General features: G+C 41.1%; 2 protein-coding genes across 3 annotated transcripts in view; one reads left to right on the top strand and one right to left on the bottom strand.

Moving 5' to 3' along the window:
• The window catches only part of exosc9 (exosome component 9), a 360,435-nt gene that overhangs the window by 324,592 nt on the left and 13,901 nt on the right, over positions 1–21,942 (bottom strand). The window lies entirely within an intron of this gene.
• Positions 335–20,150, top strand: LOC139199488 (high affinity choline transporter 1-like). Of its 2 annotated transcripts, XM_070828567.1 has the most exons (9): positions 335–685; positions 8,048–8,256; positions 8,469–8,582; positions 9,506–9,661; positions 13,772–13,920; positions 15,315–15,458; positions 15,714–15,867; positions 16,107–16,324; positions 16,781–20,150. In XM_070828567.1, the coding sequence occupies exons 2-9, from the start codon at positions 8,073–8,075 to the stop codon at positions 17,318–17,320; spliced, it is 1,659 nt and encodes a 552-aa protein (XP_070684668.1). In that variant the 5' UTR covers positions 335–685; positions 8,048–8,072; the 3' UTR covers positions 17,321–20,150. The 2 variants fall into 2 exon arrangements, with proteins under 2 accessions (XP_070684668.1, XP_070684667.1); XM_070828566.1 differs by lacking the exon at positions 335–685 and having other exon boundaries at positions 6,531–8,256.

The following is a 21,942-nucleotide window of genomic DNA, read 5'->3' as shown; positions in this document are numbered from 1 at the left end:
CAGGGAAATTAAAAAGAGAGATAAGAGAAAAGAGTGAGAGATGCTTTTGTCAGAGAGAGGCAGAGTCGAACAGAGAAAGGGGGAGCTGTTAAAGAGCTGCTGATCACGAGCAGCTGAAGGTGCCAGTGCCGCCCTGCAGTCAAAGCCATCCTCATGTGGACCAAAGCTAAACAGGGACCGGATCTGCCCCTCATTCTGAACACAGCTAATTGGCTGCAGACAGGAGCACTGTTGCAGCCACCAATCAGGTGGGAGCAGTGGCAGCTTCCCTCTTCTTTATATCCTTACAACCCCTCCCACCCTGTGAGCTTTAAAACCAGGGGACGGCTGAGTGCTGATTCTAGAGAGTTCCATCCTTCCTCATTGAGCCTGCTCTATGAGTTTTGAATCAACTCTGACTGCTCTCACTCTTCACTACAGGGCTCTTCGTTAAAACAAAACAGTTTTCAAATAGATTTTTTGGCTGTTTTTTTTTTAGTAGAAGATCGAAGAGCATTCCTTTGGGTTGCCCTCCATCTCTCAGCAGTCTCGTTCACTCCCCAACCCTGTGGATGAGTGTCGTATGAGTCTTTCTCCTCCTCGACTGACTTTATCAGCTGGCCTGTTCTCTGTCCTGTGAGAGTAGCCTCTGTTCCCTCTTCACATCATCACTAAGAACTGAACTGACACGTACTGTTAACCTTAGGTATGTATTCCCTGAATATGCTCAATGACTTCTCCTGTGCTCACTTGTTTTCTCTGCCCTGTTATTTATTGTTTGTACATCTTTAACTTTGCATACATGTGTTTGCTTAAAGGTACAGTGGTGTGTGTGTTTTTCCTTTGAGAGAGCTACTTAAGCCTTTTCAAGTTGGGACGCACTAAGTGAGAGTGCATGCCTGTCCTAGAAATAGCCCTGAGGGGCATTGCTACAGAACTGGTTCCTGTGGTTTGTCCTCTGTAACCATAACTGCCTATCTTTGTTTTCTGTATTCTGTCTATCAATGGTTCTGATAAGCTGTAATTTTCCGCTGCACTTGTTCTGAGAATAGTAGCAGAAACTGAGACAACGGTCTGACTGCTGTGCATGTGTTTGTATGTGTGTATGTTTGTGACTGCGACTATGTTGAATATGTCCCAGCAAGGTTTTTGGTTTTTGTATGTACATCACTATTGGTATCACAATATGCTAAAGTCATTGTGCAGAATGGCTCATTTCAGAATAACATGAATTATATACTTGGATTATAATTAATGTGTCAGTTTAATGTTGTAGCTGCTAAGGGAGGGGTTCATTTTAACTACTTTGTATAAAGCTTGGGAGCTTAATCCATAAGAATATATCATATTTTATTGATAATATTTTCTAATTTGCACAGTATCTAGTAACTGAATGTATCAAATGTAGCGGAGTAAAATGTACAGTACTGGCCTCTGAGCTATAGAGGCGTAGAAGCATTAAGTACCATAAACTAGAAGTACCAATCCCCCCACCCCCCTTGTTTTTTCATGGTGGTATTTCCTGACAGTCCTCACCACATGGAATAGAAACTCTTCTGATCTGACTTCACCCCTGTCACTCTGTATGTCCCTCTCCCAGCCTGCATTATCAGTGTGAATGCTGCTGAACAGCATTATTTCAAATTGTTTCCGTACCTCTTGGTCAGAGTCATCATCCCTGAGGGCTCACCCAACCAGTCTCACCAAGACAGCCACTCATCACAGCATCTTGAGTCAACTAACTTAAAACTACTCTACAGTGTGATGTATAGACAGCGTACCCGCTCTCTGGAAGCAGTAGAGACATGACGTGTAGCACAGCAGCATCTTGTGGTGTCCCATCGCTCACTATTTTTACACAGACGCCAATGCAGCTCTGTTACTACATCTGCTTCCAGCGCAAAGGCAGAACAAAAATGACCCCCAATTCTGTCTGAGCCACTTTTACTCTGACAGTGAGGCAGAATAATAGCTCCCTCCTTAAACTGACGAGATCAGCTTTAATTCGTCAGCTGTCAACATTTACAGCACATATCTTGAACAGACCCTTTTGGTGCCCGCCTCTCTAACCCTATCCCCGACCTCTAACGCCTCTGTGTCCTATGAGAGAAAGCGATAGTGAAGGTCTTTATCATCCTTTTCAAGGTGCTCCTCTGAGTTTCTAATCCACTTGTGACCTTTTTAAAGCACAAATCACGATCTGATCACGTCTACTGAACTTATCCAGCAACATGTAACATTTTGTCCTGCTTTTAATCCTGTGAGAGAAACTTTAGTCTGTGGGGGAATCTTTCCAGAAGTCAGCTTTCACAGCCAATATGTCAGACAGTACTTCATGCTCTTGTTAGTTCAGTGCCTTTTAAAAGCCACAGAGCAGAAGCATGAATTGATTTGATGTTTACATTGATTGTCTCCTCTTAGCCCTCAGTTCTTGTCAGAGTTGGTTGTTGTCATGCTTGTTAAGCCTCGAAGGACAGTTTCCCAGAACCTTGTAAATCAAAGCTGGATTGTTTCAAGAGGACTAATCTCTGAAGTGTTGCAGGGCATAAAAGTCATATTGTCCGTATTATGACTGAAGAAAAAAAAGGAGAAGAAGAGGAGCAGCCAATTCTAGTTTCGTGATCTTGGTTCTCTTTCTTTCTTACTCTCTCACTCTGAGAGAGCTGTTGCTCATTAACCTGAAGTCTTCCATTATTTTCACAACGTGTGTGAATGTGCATGTGCACAGACACATATAGACCTGTAGTGAAAGACACCAGGTCAGTTTAGGGCTTCTCACTAATAGCAGATAATGTCTGTAAATTCTCCAACTTGCAGGGGGTGGAGATGGAGAAGAGATAGGCGGCAAGCATACAGTCAGAGGAGTCCGAGTCTGTTTGAGCGGAAAAGTACTGAGAGGCAGGGAGATGAGAAGGGGAGGGGGTGGGTATTCGTAGACAGAGCGTTGTAGCTGCACCTTTGCCAAGACACACTTCTGCACCTGTATGAAAGAGTATACCTCATTGAATATTTATAGAGAGAGAGTGCTCATGTCCCATCACAGAGGCAATCAGACCAGTACCTGATCAGTCTTTGCTGGAAACAGCCACAGGTCACCATCAGTCACTCCTTCTCCTGAATCTTATCTACTGATATCTACTGATTTACTCAGACCTTGTTGTGCTGTGGGACCACCCCTTTAAACTTCAGGCATTTGACAGTCAAATAAGTTCCTCACTATCTTAAAGCAAGTCATTTTGCTGGTTTAGCAACAATTACTTCTGGCTGAATTAGATGAAGAAGTGATTTGACCAGAAAGTGCAGATCATCCCTAAGGGTGAACAAAATACAGCTCAGATGCAATTAAACTTGTAAATGTGCACAACTGGCTTAGAACATTTCCAAAATGGCACTGAAATCTAAACAGAAATTTGTTTTCAGGCAGCAAGTCTGTCTGCTGCCTGATGCTTCGTACGCTGTATAGCGCTGTATGTTAGCAATTTAACTGACTAGAATAATCAAATGAATACGCTAAATATATTGGGTGATTCTTTCTTTTTTTTAAACTTCCCTCTGCTTTGAATGACTGACTCTGCACCTACACCTAATGATCCAGTTATCAAAAGTAAAGTAAGAGTGTAGGTTTGTTTAGTTTTCTCTATTTGACCATGACTGGCAGTCTTGAGGGGAGCCTGAGCCCGTCTTTTAATACAAGAGGCTACATTTTCAATTATCAATTAAATATGACTTCTACTGCCATTTGACAGAACCCATCACAAAAGAAAAGAAAAATATTAAGGCGTTAAGGTTAATGTTGTTGTGTTGTCTCCAAGTATGTCTTTAGCGTGACTCTGGGGACTTCAGGTTTTTCTTGTTTGTGGTGTGCAGGTTTTTCCAGCCAGGTTTTTCAGCCTATTCTACAAAAGAAGAAAGGGAGATATTATTTTCTATATCCAAACATTAATATTGACCAGTCTTTATTTTCTCAAGAAATGAAAACTAATGTGAAAATGATTGCACTGCTGACTTATAAAGGTAGCACAAGAAGCAAATGATAAACAGATATGTAGATACATACAGAAATGTCGAGCCCTACCCTTGTGCGTGCTATCTGTTCATCTGTTAGTGTGCCTTCAGTGTTGGCAGAGTTATGGAAAATTACCAGACCAGACCACAGTGCCTTTGACAGAAATGTGTGTGTCTATATCTATCTGTCTATCTATATATATCTATCTATCTATCTATATATATATCTATATATATATATATATATGCATATACACACACACACACACACACACACACATATATATAAGTAAAAGGGGTTATTGAAGTTACTTTGTGTGCATTCAGTGATTCAGAGAAATTTCATTTCTTTGAAAGTCTGTTTGTGTGTGTGCACGCTGGAGAGATGATCATTTTGGCTGGACGTGTGAGGCAAATTTAGTGTCAGGAGATTAAAGTTGAGTGTTCTCAGATGACTCATAGTTCAGGCTAAAGAGATGAGTTAAGATTGACACATTTGGCTTTCAACTATAAAGTTTGAAACTTTAAAGACGCTTCAGGAAATGAAGCTTTACAGATTTCTCATGAGGTGTAGAAATGTAGTAGTTACCTATTGCAGAAGTTACATTGTTTCTATACTGAGGACACTGGGAATCGCCTAGTCTAGCTAATAGCAGAGCACTTATTTCACAGAATCATCACAAACCAAAGACTTCTGTCATTAAGATGTAGAGAGAAAAGAGAGATGTATTGTCACAACATTGTAGATAAAAATCTTATCAACAGATCTTTTATTCTTTTGCGGTAAGGCAAGACAAGACATGACGGCAAGGGCGATGGGATGCTGTTTGATAATTATTTATTTGATGTCATTATCAAACTTGTTTGGGGTGGCTTTAAGAGAAGGACCCATCTGGTTTTACTGGCTCCTTCTATACTTCTTCTGCAGTGAGTTTTGTTGCCAGGTTGGAACTTGCCTGCATCACACATGAGCAAAATGTTGTTTAGGCATCCTCTTCAAAGCTTTTCTTGATGTGGTTTCAAGAAAAGGATACCAATAAAAGAAATTCAACTTGTACTGAATTCAAGAAATGTAAAAAATATGGAGCATTTAGTGCATGGCAGGCTAAATGAAGTGTGACTGAATCAGTTTCTGAAATAATGCATTTTCCCTGTGTTTTTGGACCAGAGGTTAGTAATTTGAGCACATTCAGCCTCACTGAGGAAAGGCAGATGATCAACAATCACTGGTCAGGCCCTTATGGACATCAATTTAATCACATCTTTTGCTCAAAAATAGGTCAGTAGGCGTGGATATCCCTATAGAGGTACTCCTGGCGTTCCTCTGTAACAGTGTGCAGGATATTTTGCAGAACAAAGAGGAGAGGGGGCCCAGTATGTAGTCTGGGCTGTGAAAATCATGCCTAGCTGAAGAGAACTGAGCATACAGTACAGCAAGCTAAAGAAGGAGGTAAAGAGTTGACTTTATATTTGTGTTTCTCTAACCAGTGTATTAAATGACAACATATGTAGTGTTAATGTCAGATGGGTCACTCTCAACAACAAACTCAGTCCTACAGAGTATTTCTATCTCTTTTCGCTCATAGTTTTGTTTTGCAGCCCATTATCTCTATGGTTCATTAACTTCATCAACAGAATGCTGTTTTTAGCCAAAACAGTGAGCCAGTTATGCACTACCTTGCTAGCAACTAGCTAGTGAAGATATAAGCAAGGTACAAGCTATTTTCAGATAATAAATGGGGAAAAAATAAAAACCAAAAGCTAAAAGGGTAGTGGGATGTGAAATCAAGTGACTGTTAGCCAGAACAGCTTACAGTATGTCAGGGCTGTGTATCTATTACCATGTGCTGGAGTTCCTCTGTCTTCAAATGGCTAAAAGATCGATTGACTGCTGTGAGGAACCAAGAAAATATCATATATCAATTAAGAGTGATGTGTGTTGTCCATAAATTCAGACTCTACGGGTTACTAAAGGGCAAACATCTCAGTCGCAGATGTCGCAGAGCTTCATGGGATTGGGACATGGTGTCCTTTACCATTCCCTCTCGAATGTTCCTTTGTTTTACAAGAGGGCGTAAAATACCAGCAGCCTACAGGGAGCTCTGCCACCCCTACAGTTCCATAAAGGCCCATTAAAAACTTTACAAGTCCTTGGAATAGTTCCAAACATGAATTGTTCTTGCCGTGGTTAATACTAGGGATTCTAGGGATGGCTAATTCCAAAAAAACTAGCTGTACTACCAGTTGTGTATCATGCAGTGTAGTGAAGACCTTTTCTGTGGATTGTTTGCTCACATGTTCCCACTGGTAGTTGGCTGACTTGGCATTGGTGAAGTATCAGGCTTCTTTTGTGTGTTTTGAAAGGGTTGTAAGTACTTCCATTGAGAATCCAATGTGCAGGTTTATGAGAATGTGTCACATTAACCCTAACTACATATAATATAATGTGTGTTTCTAGCACATAAAATCTTGTCCTGTCCTGCAGCTCGTATGTTCAGCAGTCAGATCCTTCCGGTGGAGTAAAGCTTTCATAAAGAGGCTTCTCGAAATGAAGACTGCATCTTTTTTTTTCACCCAGCATTCTTCATATACCGCTATGGCGTTTAACAGAGTGCAGTTCTTGGTTTTCTTTGAGCCCATAGGGCTTGCAACAGAAAATATCGGAGCTTTAATCTAGCATAAAGATGGAGTTTCACTTCTGCAGTGTCTGTGCACTCTCCTGCAGCCTTTAAATACCAAACACATGTACAGAACACAAAACGACACTTGGGCCACGGGAGTGAGCTTTTCAGGCTTTTGTTGATTTTGGCACAGACAGGCCAGCCCCTCCTCGCCCCCCAGCCCCTCACCCATTCCTTACGTGCCCTCGCAGAAACACACACACACAAACACACTTGCTTCCTACCCGTACTTTCACTCCATTCCTTTGACAAACATTTCCTTTTTTTCCTCTCCCAAGGGAATATACATGCATTCTTTCTTCCTCAAGTTTTTATGATTCGAGCCAAAGCTTTTTGTCTATGTCTAATGTGTTTTTCACTGCATTGGGCAGGGGCTGTGTTTTGTTTTCCACCATGACCATGATGGCTTTGTTTATTATAAATGGATTTTTGTCTATAATAAAGAACTTTTTCTGTAAGAAACTGTCTTACTGTGATATTTCAGATTGAAAACTTGCCCTCAGTTTTCCTGTACTATTAAAACAGCTGATAGTGTGGTCACCATTAGTTAATGTGCAGAGATGTGGGTGCCAACCAGATTAACGCTTTCTTTATAGACTCTTCTTAACTTTTAGTCCTTTTTTTAGAAAACAGTCTGTCCAATGCAGTTACATTAAGCACACATACACAGACACACACACACACACACGTGTACACACTAACGTGGCTCTGAGTTGTGTTCACTTCCCAATGTTTGGGGTCGAAACTCGGGCCGCCCAACCACTGAAGACGGGGGACAACATCTGTCCACCATCTTTGTCAGTGCTGCCAAGTATTATGGTGAGACCCCTTTCGCCTCTCTGTCTGTTCATCCTTCCATCCCTCACACCCTTGCCTCCTTTGTTCTTCCTCGCCCACTCCAGCTCTCCTCCTCACCCTATGTCCCCGTCTGCCAAGCAAGCAGAGCCAGGTCATCCGAGATGCTGCTGTTGCTCCTCTTCTTTGTTTCCACTGCAACCTTTTTCTTTATTCACCTTTCTTTAAGAAGACGTATAGAGTTCCTTTTCCGCCTCACTCACCCCCCTCTGTTCATTGATTTGAATACATGCTGCTGTTTTCTATTCATTATTATTTATCATTTGCTCTTAATAGCTTTCTGCACATGATGAATGTACCTTTTTGTTTGTTACAATAAACTTAGATGATATTTGAAATTGTGCAAACTTGCCTCCCCCGCCCCCTTTGCCCTGCAGTCTTTCAAAGTAAATGAGAGAACGTCTCACGTGATTTTTGTTTTGTGCATTGTGATTCAAACAACCATTGCAAACAGCATCTGCATTATTTCATTTTCCTGCTCGTAGCAACTGAAATCTTCATGTTACTTTTATTTTGTCTGTCAACAGGAAACACGCACAGAAGTAGTTGAGAATGGCTCTCAATGTGCCTGGTCTGATTGTAATGGCAGCCTTCTACCTGTTGATCTTGGGAACGGGCATCTGGGCATCAATGCGCTCCAAGAAGGAGGAGAAGAAGTGCTCAGGAGATGGCATGGAGATAACCCTACTCGCCGGACGCAACATCAACTTGCTAGTTGGCATCTTCACTCTCACTGGTAAAGGAAACGGGAGGTTCGGTTTTGACACCAGTGGATTGTTCTCGTCTTCCTGATGCATTCATGACATTTGAATAGTTTGTTAGTGGAAAATAATTACAAGTGATAACTGATAACTAGTGGTGGTGTGTGCAAGAAGTCAGAGAATGCACAAGCGAGTGTCGAGTATGTGTCATGTTTCTCCCTTTTAAAGTGTGTATGTGTCTTTGCAGCTACATGGGTTGGCGGAGGCTTCATCCTTGGTATAGCTGAGGCAACATACAACCCAACACTAGGTGCAGTATGGGCTCTCATGCCTGTGCCTTACGTCCTGACCTTCTTCTTAGGTGAGTAGCACCACTGACCTCCAAGCTGTAACACCCCAAACTGGAAAAACTCACTTGAATACAGTCTTTTATTTTTTTCTGTAAAGTTTTAAAGTTTGTGAGGACAGGATTCTGGTTTGGAATTTCAGATTCAATGCATCCCTTATTTTACACTCAATAGCTAATGAAAGTCATGTGAGATAATGACATCCAGCTCAGAAGTTTGCTGTATTTGTATTTTAACAACAAACACAAGCATCAATAGGATCAATATTTTCAGAATTTGAGAACACTGATCAATTCTGGAAAACTATTAAATCTCTGTTTTCCAAAGCTTTGACACTGTTAAGTACAATATTAAAATTATCTTTATAAGTGTTGTTGACAAGTAACGTAGCTCCCATATCCCCAACCCCCATCTGACTCCATGCACCAATAAAAGCATCGCTCAGGTTAAAAATAGGACCATGTGAAATCAGTTCAGGATTGTAACTTGAAGCAACAGGTGCAAAGGGATGGGTTCACCAGAGACTTGCTCACTCCTGAATACATCAAACTGACAAACTCAGTCTGTAAACATTTGCAGCAGTTGAAATCTTAAGCACTCTGTGTCACAATGGCCTGCATGGTGTGAGAGTAATGGGAACTGGAAACTCCAAAGTCCCTGATCAGGAAATATAACATTCCCTGTTCTGTTTTTGTCCATTGTTGGTCAAGTAGACCCATGAGTTCAGCTGAAGGTGTTTATTGTGTTATCTGAAAGGAACACTTGTTCTTCTTATTGTTCACAAGCACTTATTCTGTCACTCTCCCGCTCTCTCTCTTCCTCTTCTTCTTCCTTTCCCTCTCACTGGGGTCTTTAAATGATGAAAATGAAGGTGATAGCTTCATTATTTCCAGAAAGAGCTTCTGATTTTATGCTAATCCCTTCCCTCCTGCTGCAGGTGGCTTTTTCTTTGCTAAGCCCATGAGAGAGAACAAGTATGTGACAATGATGGACCCCTTCCAACAGAAGTATGGGAATGTTCTGAGCAGTGCGCTGATCTTTCCCGCACTGGTGGCCGATGTCCTGTGGGTAGCACGCACACTCGTCAGCCTGGGTAAGTTACTTCACACTGTAAAACTGTCTGGCACTATAATGTGTGCAAATACATACTTGCACAATCATGCAGGCACCCACAGATCTGAGTACATAATGTCCACAAACACTAGAGGAGAAAAACAGCTGGGTGTTGATTGTTGATCCTTTTTTGTACCAACTTGATCCTGTCAAAAGTGTGGATTACTGTATGAAGGCAGGTGAAAAGAAATAAAATGAACACCTGACAACACAAGAGAATCGTCAAACTACAGCTTTATAACACAGTCAAAACTATTTTGACCAACTATTTATGACTGAGCCATTATATTGGATTACTTTTTATTGTCAGGCGTTTGTTATTTTGGTCAGACGCTATATTTAGCTGCTTTAGTTTTCTCGATCAGCAGTTACATAACAGGAAGTCTATGTGAAGTCACAAAAACACTAAATACACAGCACAGGTGACATTTGACCAAAGAAGTCAAAGACAGTTGACTGTTTGCTATTCCCCTCTGAATGGCAATTGTCTAATAAGATAAGCTAAACCTTTATTCGTCCCACATAGGGGAAATTTATAGCTTACCTATATTTCATAGCTTCCCAAACATAATTAATCAAACTCTGATGTTCTACAAACAATGTCCAAACAGCATCTGTGAGGCTGTAGCCATAGATACACTCCGTCTCTAAGGAGTTTTGAGGACCTTGTTTTATTGTAAGAGAACTGCTTGGTCTATAAAGTGTCTTTGTTGCCTTTCCACAAAATAAAAACACAACTAAAAATGTAAAGAAAGTGTACTGTGCACTCCAGCATATGTCGCAGTCATTAGCATGTCCAGCTAACTCCCATACTTTCTACTTTAGAAACGGATTAGTTGCTGTATTAGCTGACCTACCTCAGAGTATGTGAGGTCACAGGTAACCTTAGAAAGAAGCCTAGTTTACGGCCCTGTCAGACTTTAGGGCAACACTAGCAGCTCTGTTCAGCTCTTTATTGGATTTGAGGTTGCACTCAGCCCATGCTATCCCAGACAGCAATATATTTGCTTGATGTATGGATTAGTCATTGGCTAGATAGCTACAGCTGATAAAATCTGTCAAACTGAGATTTGCCAAGAAACAGGTTGGCTTAACCGATGGTCAATTAACTTCAAAGGAAATGTAACAGTGCAAAATGATCCATGCATCCATGCAAAAATACAGGTACTTAAAGTGCAATACCAAGCTATGTAGAAAGGCATCGATTACAAGCCACACACACATTTTACACCCAGATACTGTAGATGTTTGTCTTTGTTGCCTTCATGAAATAAATGAAATAAAAATTGTCGACCCTTAGCATCATCAGCACAATGAGGGTCCATCACTAAAAAGAAATTCTGCAGTGGATCGTGATTATTATTTATGTGGATTATTGTGTGTATGGAAACGGATAACAAGATGACTCATTAAAGCACTAAAGTGGCTCCTAGTGACAGAATTAGCGTTGTTTATGTAATGGTACTGTTATTTCTACATAAGCTGCATTTGGCACTATTATACTGTTGTTTCTGTAATTTGTAAGTGATTGATTGAATTGTGTGTGTGTGTGTGTGTGTGTGTGTGTGTGTGTGTGCGTGCGTGCGTGTGTGTGTGTGCGTCTCTACGCGCTTTGACAGTGGATGCAAGTGTGCATGTGCTTTGCAAGTGTGAGTGTGTGTGAGTGTGTGTGTGCACATAATGTTCACTTGTGTGTTTTTAACGCTGTTTTCTTTTCCAGTGTGATTTGAAAAAGGGGGTTAAACATCGAGCAGCCTGTTGATTGTGAAAGGTGATCAAACCAAAATGCTGTGTCATTAGAGACTTTTTCCATTGTGGATAGTTACATGTTACATCTTGCAGTATAATGTAATTTCTGTGTCTAGAAAGACAATCTTGAAGGGAAACAGTGAAATCCATTGACGGTGTTTGAGTCACCGAGGTTGCACTGCGTGCTGTGCTGACGCTCCACAAAAGGACTGGTAGGGAGACAGGAATGCTCCTGGGAGGTTTTTGTTTAAACCTATTAAACCAATATAGAGTCGGGGGACCCCTCACTTCTCAGTAAAACCTCCTGTCGTTGTTTCTGGGACAGTTATAAAAACATCCCTGATGTGCGCTTGGCATAACGCACACATACACACACACAAAGACACTTGACACTCAAATAGTGCGCTGCGCATTTGACCCCTGGGAGGAAGGGGTGGGGGGTTGGCGTTGCTGGGAGACTGTTAATGTGTGTACGTGTAGTATAAACTGAGTTTCATGTTGTGTGTGCGTGTGTGTGTGTGTCTGTGTGTGTGTGTGTGTGTGTGTGTAGTGGTTCAGTGCCAAAAAGGAATTAACTTTTTAATTGCTGTCAGTCAGCTGTTTAGCAACAACAGTTTCTGCCGGGAAGGAATCGGGGACAGGACAGAAAGGTTGCAAAGTGTGTGTTTGTGTGTGTGTATGTGTTTGTGCACGCACACACATACATGAGTTCTGAAAGTGGGACAGGGATCTAAAAACAACACAGGGGTATTTAGGCAGCTCTCTCCCTCTGTCCATCCCTGGCGCTGCCCATTAAGTCCCAGAGACCCTGAATCTCATTCCACCTTTCCCATCCCTAAATTTAGCACAGAGGAGAACAGCACAGCTCAGCACAGAACAAATCAGAGCTCTGCTGCTATGTCTGGAACACAGACCAACACAGTGCAGTGATTATGTTGTGTCATGCTCACCCTGAGAGAAGCTACAGGACAAAGTGTGCAACCTGGATTTTTCTACCCAGATCAGGTCTAGATGTGGTCGAGATGGATTTTAGTTCACACATGGCATTAGAATGCACCTCAACTGACCATTTGTGCTCAGAATTTGTTTCCTTTGTAACATTTAATTTCATAGAAACTACAGAACTCCTGAAAACATGGCAAAGCTGCACAGAAAAGTGACACCAGTGGCCACGTCTAATCTGTATTCCCACCTGTATTTTATGTGCCTTTTTGTGCCAAGTGTGAACCGGTTGCAATAACTGTAGTATCTGCTATCTTCTTAGTCTTTGCGAAGGGTTAGTCTGTGTGTTAAAAATGATACAAAACCTACTTTAGAAAACATGATAGATAACTAGATAGCTAGAGAAAAGCGTGTCAAAAAGTATTTGAAGTTGCAAATCAGATTTCAAAATTGTCACACACATGGGTCAAGGGCTCAAACTGAAAGTACAGAATGTAAGATGATACAAAGCTAATGGGTCAGACAGAAAGCTGAGACAGGGTGGTTCAGGGGTGGCGGGGTAGGTAAGGGGGTGAGGGGTCAGCAGGGTGGTGAGTGGCGATCGATGGTGCCGATCTGACACTTTTCTGTTTAAGGGCATTGTTGTGGTGTGGCTGCAGGCTGCGGCTGGGGGGACCCTGGCAATGTGGCAGAAGAGACGGTGAAGGTAGTGACGTTTTGCTTGCCTTGTTTGAGTAACAAGATGTCTTTTTTTATTTTTTTTATTCACTTTACATTTACTCATGAATAGTTTTTCAGCTTATACACATTTCTTTCACTACTTGAAGACACTTCTCTTTACCTTCTTGACTTTTCATTTACTTTAAGAATTATCAGTATTAAAAGAGGGTGAAAAAGGAAGATTCTGGAGTCACAATCAATAGGCTGCTTCTGTTACGTGTTTCCGTACAGCTCTGTTTGTTATAATTTTATCATTATCCCTTATGTTGGCTTGTTGTATATAAGCTCTTGGATGCTTTTTAAAGGTTTAAACCAAAGTTACCCATGCTTAAGATTTAATTATTGACTTAAATGACTACAAATGTAATGTTTTCATATGTTGGTAAAAGTGTCATTTGTTTGTCAAAGTGTAAATACTGCATTAAGACATATGAACAGTATAACAAGACAATGTCATTGCCTCAGTACATCTTAAGTATTAGTACATCATAGTGGATGCATGTATATGTGTGTGTCTGTATGAGAGAGAACATATTTAAAAAGTAAAAGAAACTGAGAACATAAACTATCACAGTAAGCAGTTGCATGTATCTGTAGCAGCCAATGTCTGTACATTAGACGACTTGCTGTAAGTCTCTGTCAGTACTGTAGTGCTCACCGCTCTGCTGTGTTGTTCCAGGTGGAACTATGAGTGTGATCCTGGACCTGTCGTACGTCTACTCCATCATCATCTCCTCAGTGGTGGCCATAATCTACACCCTGCTGGGTGGACTCTACTCTGTGGCCTACACAGATGTCATCCAACTCATCCTCATCTTTGTCAGTCTGGTGCGTAACACTAGTTGGCCTGCTCACACAGCAGCCATTTTGAACAGGTCAGAACTGTCAGAGCTCCTGCTCTAGAGCGCTGCAGGGATCATGCATTTTGTTGGCCCACCTGGATGTTGGCATCGCATTCTTTGAATTATAAGATCTCAAACAAAATACTGACACTTTGTGTTCAGCAGACTTTTCACAAATGAACACTACTTTTATCATTTTTGAAGCGTAAATGCAATTGCCAGAAGTACAAAGCTAACATTAAGCTATAAACGAAAGACACCACAGTCTTCACCACTTCAATGTCACCAGACAACAGGGGGCCCCTATGTAAGATGTTCGTTGGGAGCACTTTTACTTTGCCCGGAGCTGAGAGCATATTCATATATAATCTAAGAGTGGGGTATTTACCGCATTTACCGTACTTTGTTGTCGAACTAAATCTCTACAAGCTTGTTTTAATCTTAGACCTTATTTCAGGCATCAAGCCAAAACTAATGAAAACCCCATTCAAAAAAATCCACTGACTTCCATCTCTGGATTTTAGGACTCATTCCTGCAGTGCTCTGTTCTTCTGCTGAATGATTCAAATCATTCATGTGTCCTATCAGATTACTCCCTCAACTATACAGTAGAAGTGGACGAAAGAATGCAGAGGAGGTCAAAGTTCACTAGAGTCCAGCAGAGGTATCCGATAGTTCAACTATGGCTGAGTAAACCACCTGCTAAATTAAATCACGTACCGATTTCATTAGCTTATTTGATATCTTTGAAGCCTATTTATAGTTTTACTACTCTGTGTTCAAAATGGCTTCCATCCAAGTTGTGAACTCTGTGGATATAGAAGCTCTGTGATGTGGTTTGCGGAAGCGCGCTAACTGCTGGTACACATTATCAGCAGTACTGATGACAAAATAATGACAAAATAATGACAAAATAATCTCCACAGAAGGGCCATTTTTAATGGCTGCTCTGGAGCTTTTGACCATGTCACATGATCTTCTCTACAGCAGTTTTCTGAGTTGAATTGTAGCTGTTCAAATTTCCTGTTTTTTTTCTGAGTCCTTAGGAGATTAAGTTTTAGATTTGAATTAAAACAACAAAATGTAATTAAAATTCCATGGAATGGATGATCATGTGATATGATTGAAAAGTTTCACAACAGCTATCAAATGCACTTCATGGTAAGATTATCTTTTTCAAAACACTGATAGAATTATCATATAATCAGAATTGGATCAATGAGAACATTGTAAGCTAATCATTATGACATAAACATGCTGCATACTACTCTGAAACTAGAATTGGAGTTAAAGCTCCACTTTCTTAACTTCCAGCGACTAACTGAAAACCCCACTGGGCCCATAATCATATTAGCTGTGTCCTTGTGTTTGTGTATGCAGTGGGTGTGTGTTCCTTTCCTGTTGACCAACCCCCACTCTGTGGACATCTCACTGACGGCTTACAACCAGACCTTCCAGGCTCCCTGGGTCGGCACGGTGGAGCTGAATGAGGCTGGCAAGTGGTTTGACGACTTCATGCTGCTGGTGAGTGGAGCATGAGGGGTGATTATACAGACAGACATTGCATGTTGTCTTCTGTACAGTATTTACACAACTCCTACCATCATAGCATTTAAATTAGATTGAACCCAGCAGTTGAAATGAAAGGGCTTGTTTCATTAGATGAGCAAACAGCCAAGCATAACAAGAGCAGAGTCATGGGAGGATTGTGTCCCCTTGTCCTGTGTTGCTGTACAAACAGATTCCTGTCATCATATTTGAACTGTGTGTTTGTGTCAGGCTCTGGGCGGTTTGGCCTACCAGGCGTTCTACCAAAGAATCCTGTCTGCCTCGTCTTACACCCAGGCTCAAGTCACTTGCTTCGCCTCTTCAGCCTTCTGCCTGGTACTGGGTATCCCCTCAGTTCTGATCGGGGCAGTGGCTGCATCTACAGGTACACACTCCCAACTTACAGCTCAGGAAAATTCTTCTGTTCTTTGTTATCCTTAGCTCACTGCCTGCATTGGGTTCAGGGTTCTGCATTTGAAACATTCAGAATGTATACATATCTTATTATCATTAACTTCTTTTTCAGATTTAACCTGCTTCTTGCTTGATTCAATTATTCCCGAACTCGTTCTTTCAAAGATTACCTTGGTCTTAATCTAAATATTCATCTGTCCTTCCACCCAGACTGGAACTCAACCAACTATGGACTGCCCACCCCATATGAGCGCGATCAGGCAGGCTCCATCCTCCCCATCGCCCTGCAGTTCCTCACACCCCCTTACATCTCTGTTATTGGCATTGGAGCTGTAGCTGCTGCTGTCATGTCCTCCATGGATTCGGCTCTTCTGTCTTCTGCCTCATTGTTTTCCTCAAATATCTACAAGAACATCATCAGGAAGCAGGTGAGAGTTTGGACATGTATGAAAGGGCCACACTAAATTTGTCCCTTGGTGACATGTATGCAATGTCTCATTTATGATTTTAATCATTTACAGTTGTAGTCCACTTAAAGTCGAATTCCTCTAGTGACCATTATCATAGTGTGTTGTGTGGGATCACTATACTGGTCTCTGACAACATAAGCTGGAGGCAGCAACAAAGTCCCTATTGACTTTACCACACTGTACATACTGTCCAACATGCCCACTGCTTCAGACTGAGTCATGTCTATGATGCTCTCTTATCACAATGGTCTGTTTCATCTTTCACCGCAAAGGAATGTTTCATGGTTCACTGATCTTGTAGAACTTATGGGTACTATGTCTTTGTTAGAGGGCCTTTTTGCCAAGGAGCCCCTTTGATCCTTACATTGTATAGCAAGGTGTAAAGTCTTTATTGTCATACTCTCCACCCTTCAGGCGTCAGACCGTGAGATGCAGTGGGTGATCCGTATCTCAGTAGTGGTGGTGGGTCTGGCTGGCACTGCCCTCACCTTCCTGGACAGCAGCGTCCTGGTCTTCTGGCTCGTGGGCGTGGACATGTCCTACACCATCATGTTCCCTCAGCTGGTCTGCATCCTCTTCTTCAAGGTGTCCAATGGCTACGGAGCCACCGTGGGCTACTTGATGGGAATCATCATGAGGATCCTTAGCGGAGAGCCCCTCATTGGCCTCCCACCTGCCATCCAATTCCCCGGCTGCCGGCTGGATGCTGAGGGAAAGCTAGTCCAGTACTTCCCCTTCCGTACAGCCATCATGGTCATTTCACTCGTATCCATTCTGCTCTTCTCCTGGCTGGCGTCCATCATTTTCAACAAAGGTCTGCTATCTGAGAGGTGGGATGTGTTCAAGATCAAACGCAAGCAGAAACCCACAGCCGGCGCCGCCGACGACAAGAGGACCAACTCTGATAACGAGGACGCCTCCGCCAAGCAGCTCCTGGACACCACCAGCTGCTGAGGAGGCTTCCAAAGAGGGATAGAAGATGGGCACTGGCTGGAGGTGGACATTTTTGTTTGTCTGCTTAGAAGGAGTTCACAGAGGGGGAACAACGGCAGAGGCTGGACATAATGTATGTACAAATTCTGTGCAGTATCACAGTGAATTTGGGGCAATGACATTTACTTTAGCAGGGTGTGATCAGAGCTCTCTGGCACCTTACTTCACCTCACCTCATTGTCTTCCACAGAGAACACAGTAAAATAGGCTCCCCGGCTGGGTTATTATGAAAAATGTTTACACCATATCAGCCCAGAATAAATATATGATCATACATTACTGACGGGGAAACAGTCCACACAAAGAACCTGTGGGCAAATTCAGCTGCTGAATTGAATTAATTTCCCTTTGAAAAAACAAAGCAGGATTTTAAGTTAAACACTCACAATAATACAACTTACTATATACTTCTTAGTCATTAAATTCTCCTAAATGAAGAGCTGACTTGACAAACTGAAATGCCGTCTTGAGATCCCTTTTAGACAGAATGAATTCAGTTCTTAAAGACCACCATGACGAGAAAAAGACACTTGCACAAGAAACAGATTTCATAGCAAAGGATCAATCAGTTCAACAGAATGTTGATGGAACCGTTTAGCCATCTTCTTCATCTTTTGCTGAGGGTGTCTCATGATGCTGGTCTGTGCTGTGAGCACACCCAGCTATTTAACGTGATTTGTAGCTGTGCAGCATGACAGGAACCCAAATTATCGTATTATTTAACAGGTTATTGGACTGTGATCTGATATCTTCATTTCTCTTAGCAGCTGCTATAGTTCTGCTATAAGACAATGGTAATTCTTCTTACTAGTTAAAATTAGATCAGTTTTAACCGCTAAAATATGACTTGCATACACAATCATTACTAATATGCAATTGTGATTTTATTTTAAATGGCAGACTGCTGTGATCAGCAAACTGAAAGCCGTGTTTTATTATACATTTCGATTTTGTAACAGTCCACACTCCCAGTTTTTGTAACACAGAAACAGAGCAACTTTTACCTCCATCTCTTAGCCAACCAGCAAGTTTAAGACTATTTTTCTTTATCGCCCAGTGATAAAATTTGAAACACCCCAGCTTCGGTCCACCCAGTCCAACTGTTCTGAGTTTAGTTTAAATGCTTGTGGTTTTGTTGTGCAAGAAAGTTGAAAATCAAGCAGCAACCAAAAACACTTGGTATGGAAGCGACACTATTTCAGGCTTTTTAAACACTCACTAGTTTTGTTGTAACGACTATTTAAATGACCTGTTTGGTCGTGAATGACAGCAGGGAGAGACAAAACTGCAGAGCTTTGGTCTCCAAGCATGCTGTAGTTATTGTAAGCCCATTCAACTTAGCTACAGTTTACGCCCATATGATAGCAGTTTTCTGTAGCTGTACGAAAGTGAAAAATCCTTTGTTTTCCTCCTCCTCTATTTGCTTCTCCATCCATTGGTGTGACACATGTGCCTTTCATTTTATCAGCAACTCTGTCCTGTATGGGTTTATTTCTGTTAAATACTGTCTGCAAAGCTGTAGTTTACCGTAGGATTATGTTTTCCTCTGAGATGGTGATAAAGTTTGCAGCTAAGATTCTGAGAAATTGACAATTGAATTTAACAACAGTCCAAATTTTACTCTAAGGATTAGATCTACTTGGAACAGACTCTTTCAAGGACCCATTGTGTTTTTGATATATGTTTTGTTGTACTGAGCCTACATCGTGGTTTGTTGTACAAGGAGATTCCTGCTATTGAGTGGTTAGAAAACCTTCCTCTACCATGCTGTTGCCTTTAATATCACTGGAAACTGGTTTCACTCACTGTCAGCGGTTAATGGCTGCTCAGTGTAAATTGGGCGTATACTTTAGTCACTGTTTAAATACCTCATGAACTGGTAATGTTGGCTTTAAGTATACAAACCGTTAACCTATGATTCTGACTTTTACCTAAAGCAATACTGTATGAATGTCATTTTTCCAAAGACTGATCGCACAGAACAAACAGGACGCATGCAGGACACGATGCATCCATCTTTTTATATGAGTGATTGTGATTTCTACCTGTATTATACTCTTGTACTGTACAGTCTAATCATGATTTGTATATTTACACTATATTTTTTATCAAAGTTGATCGCTATGCATTGTGAGTTTTAGGAGGAAAATGAATATGTAATTTCTCAAGTTAGCAACATTTAAAGTCGAATAAATTCACCTTCAATTTTGCAGAACATTAACTTCACACTTCACCTTCACATGTGTTTTAAATCAGTGTTCATTTGTGTGAGCAGTGATTCTGAACACACGTGTGTTGTACACATATCACAAGAATAACATGCTACATATTGAGGAGTGAAAGTCATAGCCATGTAGAACGAACACTCCCGCCTAATAATGTCTCCACACTTGACCTGATGGAAGACCAGCCGTCCTCAGCCAGTCATCCACAGTAGAGTAAAGGATGGCAGTGCCTTAATAATGGAGTAACTTGTCATCTGCGCATTTTGTTATTTTTTGAGGTGAAATGTTTTAATTATCTATGTTGGGTCTGGCAAACATCATCTATGAAAGTACTGGACAGGTGTTAGTCATAATAGAAATAAGTAGTGAGTTCTATATTGTATTTTCCCCTAATATGTATTTGGTTTTATACTATTATGCATGTTGATTGTCATTTACTGTGTTGTTTGTATACTGAACTTTTGTGAAGCCTGTCTCTCTTGCCACTTGGCAAGGTCCTACTTTGTAATCGAATAATGTAAATCCCCATGGGGTGATGTTCTGTCAGAATAAAGGCTGAAACCAAATGGCTTTCTTCGATGTCTGAATCATCTTAGTGGCTCATGCAAAAAGAAAAGTTTCCCTGAACTGTTGAGTTTTCCCAAGTTGTACATATAACTTTTTTTTGAGAACTTTATTGGTTAATGGTAGGCAAGCTGTTCAGGGCACATAGATAGTCAAAATGGAATATAAGGGCTGGACAAATAAAAACAATAAAACAATGATACTAAAAGTACTTAGTACGCTTTAAACTGTATGTGGTGGAAAACTGGGCCCCTTAGTTCAGTTTATTAGTGATAATCGTCCTTGCTCCATATCCTCTATTCTCTTAAAACTAACTCAAAGTCAGGGGGTCACTTCATCATCCTGTTAACGAAGCCTCTTTGACACTAATTCGTAACAAACCAAAGTGTTGTAATAGTATTATTATGCTATATTTGTAATAGTTCATATTCTTTGGACTCTATCGTTCTGCACATTTTCCGTGAGATGGCTGCCTGTCTGTTAACAGACTAAAATGTACAGCTGGGGATACACATTCTGGCTGTAATATTCATGCAGACTGTCCAGACTAAAGAATGCTCCAGCAATACATCTTCCCTGCAGAGTAGCTCCTGCTTCATGTTCACTCAACAATAGTGATGCACAGATTGCAGTTATATCTGCCAACCGAGAGGGCAGGGTCCTAGAAATGAACATTCTGATCATTGGTGGATGGGTTGCAGTGGTTGAAAAAAACACATCGGTAATAAGAAAATCCAAAAGTTCACACACACAGCCCAGGTTCATACAGTGAGGTTGTTTGGAGTAAAACTGCGTCCTCTGGATAAATCCTGAAATCCATCAGAGCCGTTTAAAACATTTATTTCAGAAGCTAAAAATGTATTTGTGTTTCCCCAGGAAAGTTTCCTTTGTCCTGTCAAATTTATAACTACAGTGTATAGTTTTTCTGCTTATATGTCCCACAATATTTGCTGCAGTGACATTATGGCACGCATGGAAACATTTAAAATTATTGAAACCAGCCTCTCTGCTTTCTAACATTAAATTGTTATAGAAAACACAGACATACAAGAAATAATTAAGAAATCATCTAGAAAGCTCAGGATGCTCAACATAATTTAAAAGGATCAAATAATTCATTCTCTAAATTGGAGAAAATAATTCATCGTGGTGTGTAGTGGTGGATGATTTAGACGTACATCACTCCTTGCCATCATTCTTAATTATTTTATCCAGCCCTGCCCCTCAGCAGCCACACTGTGGTACTAGAACCGTCTCCCTTGGACAGTCTGAAGAGATACAATGCATTTTGGGGCAGTTGAGTATGATAAGTGATTAGAAATTCTTGCTAATCTAGTAAACATCTGGGAATTTCTCACCTACACAAAATCCACATGCTGCGCATCTGAAATACACTCCATACTCAATTTGACGAAGACACAGCCACAGACTTCCATACATTCTAACTTCTTTTTTACAACTAGCATGGACATTCGTCCCACGCCTGGACTTCAACTGCCTTTTCACTGGAAACCCCAGAGAGTAACAGCTCCTGGAGGTCTTGAATTTTTAATTTCTATTTTGAGAATTGAATTTTGTTGTGGCAGTCCAAATATAAACTGGATTACCAGTGTATGGCAGGCAGTGTGCAACATGTCAGAGCTGGTGTTGCTCACTATGAAGCCATCCAGCCCAAGGCACACCTTTAATCATCAATCAATCTTTATTTATATTGTGCCAGTTCATAACAGTGTTATCTCAAGACGCTTTACATAAAGAGCAGGTCTAGACCAAACTCTTTAATTAGAGAGACAC

This window comes from Pempheris klunzingeri, chromosome 3 (genome assembly GCF_042242105.1).
Source record: "Pempheris klunzingeri isolate RE-2024b chromosome 3, fPemKlu1.hap1, whole genome shotgun sequence".
Lineage (NCBI taxonomy): Eukaryota > Metazoa > Chordata > Actinopteri > Acropomatiformes > Pempheridae > Pempheris > Pempheris klunzingeri.
This window is presented reverse-complemented; position numbering and strand designations above follow the sequence as displayed.

What these genes read in the sequence shown, in the direction of transcription:
- LOC139199488 (XM_070828567.1), top strand. Translation starts at nt 8,073, where the DNA reads ATGGCTCTCAATGTGCCTGGTCTGATTGTAATGGCAGCCTTCTACCTG. An exon ending in TGGCATCTTCACTCTCACTG is followed by an intron (nt 8,257 to 8,468) that starts GTAAAGGAAACG and finishes GTGTCTTTGCAG; the next exon opens with CTACATGGGTTGGCGGAGGC. An exon ending in GGCAGTGGCTGCATCTACAG is followed by an intron (nt 15,868 to 16,106) that starts GTACACACTCCC and finishes CCTTCCACCCAG; the next exon opens with ACTGGAACTCAACCAACTAT.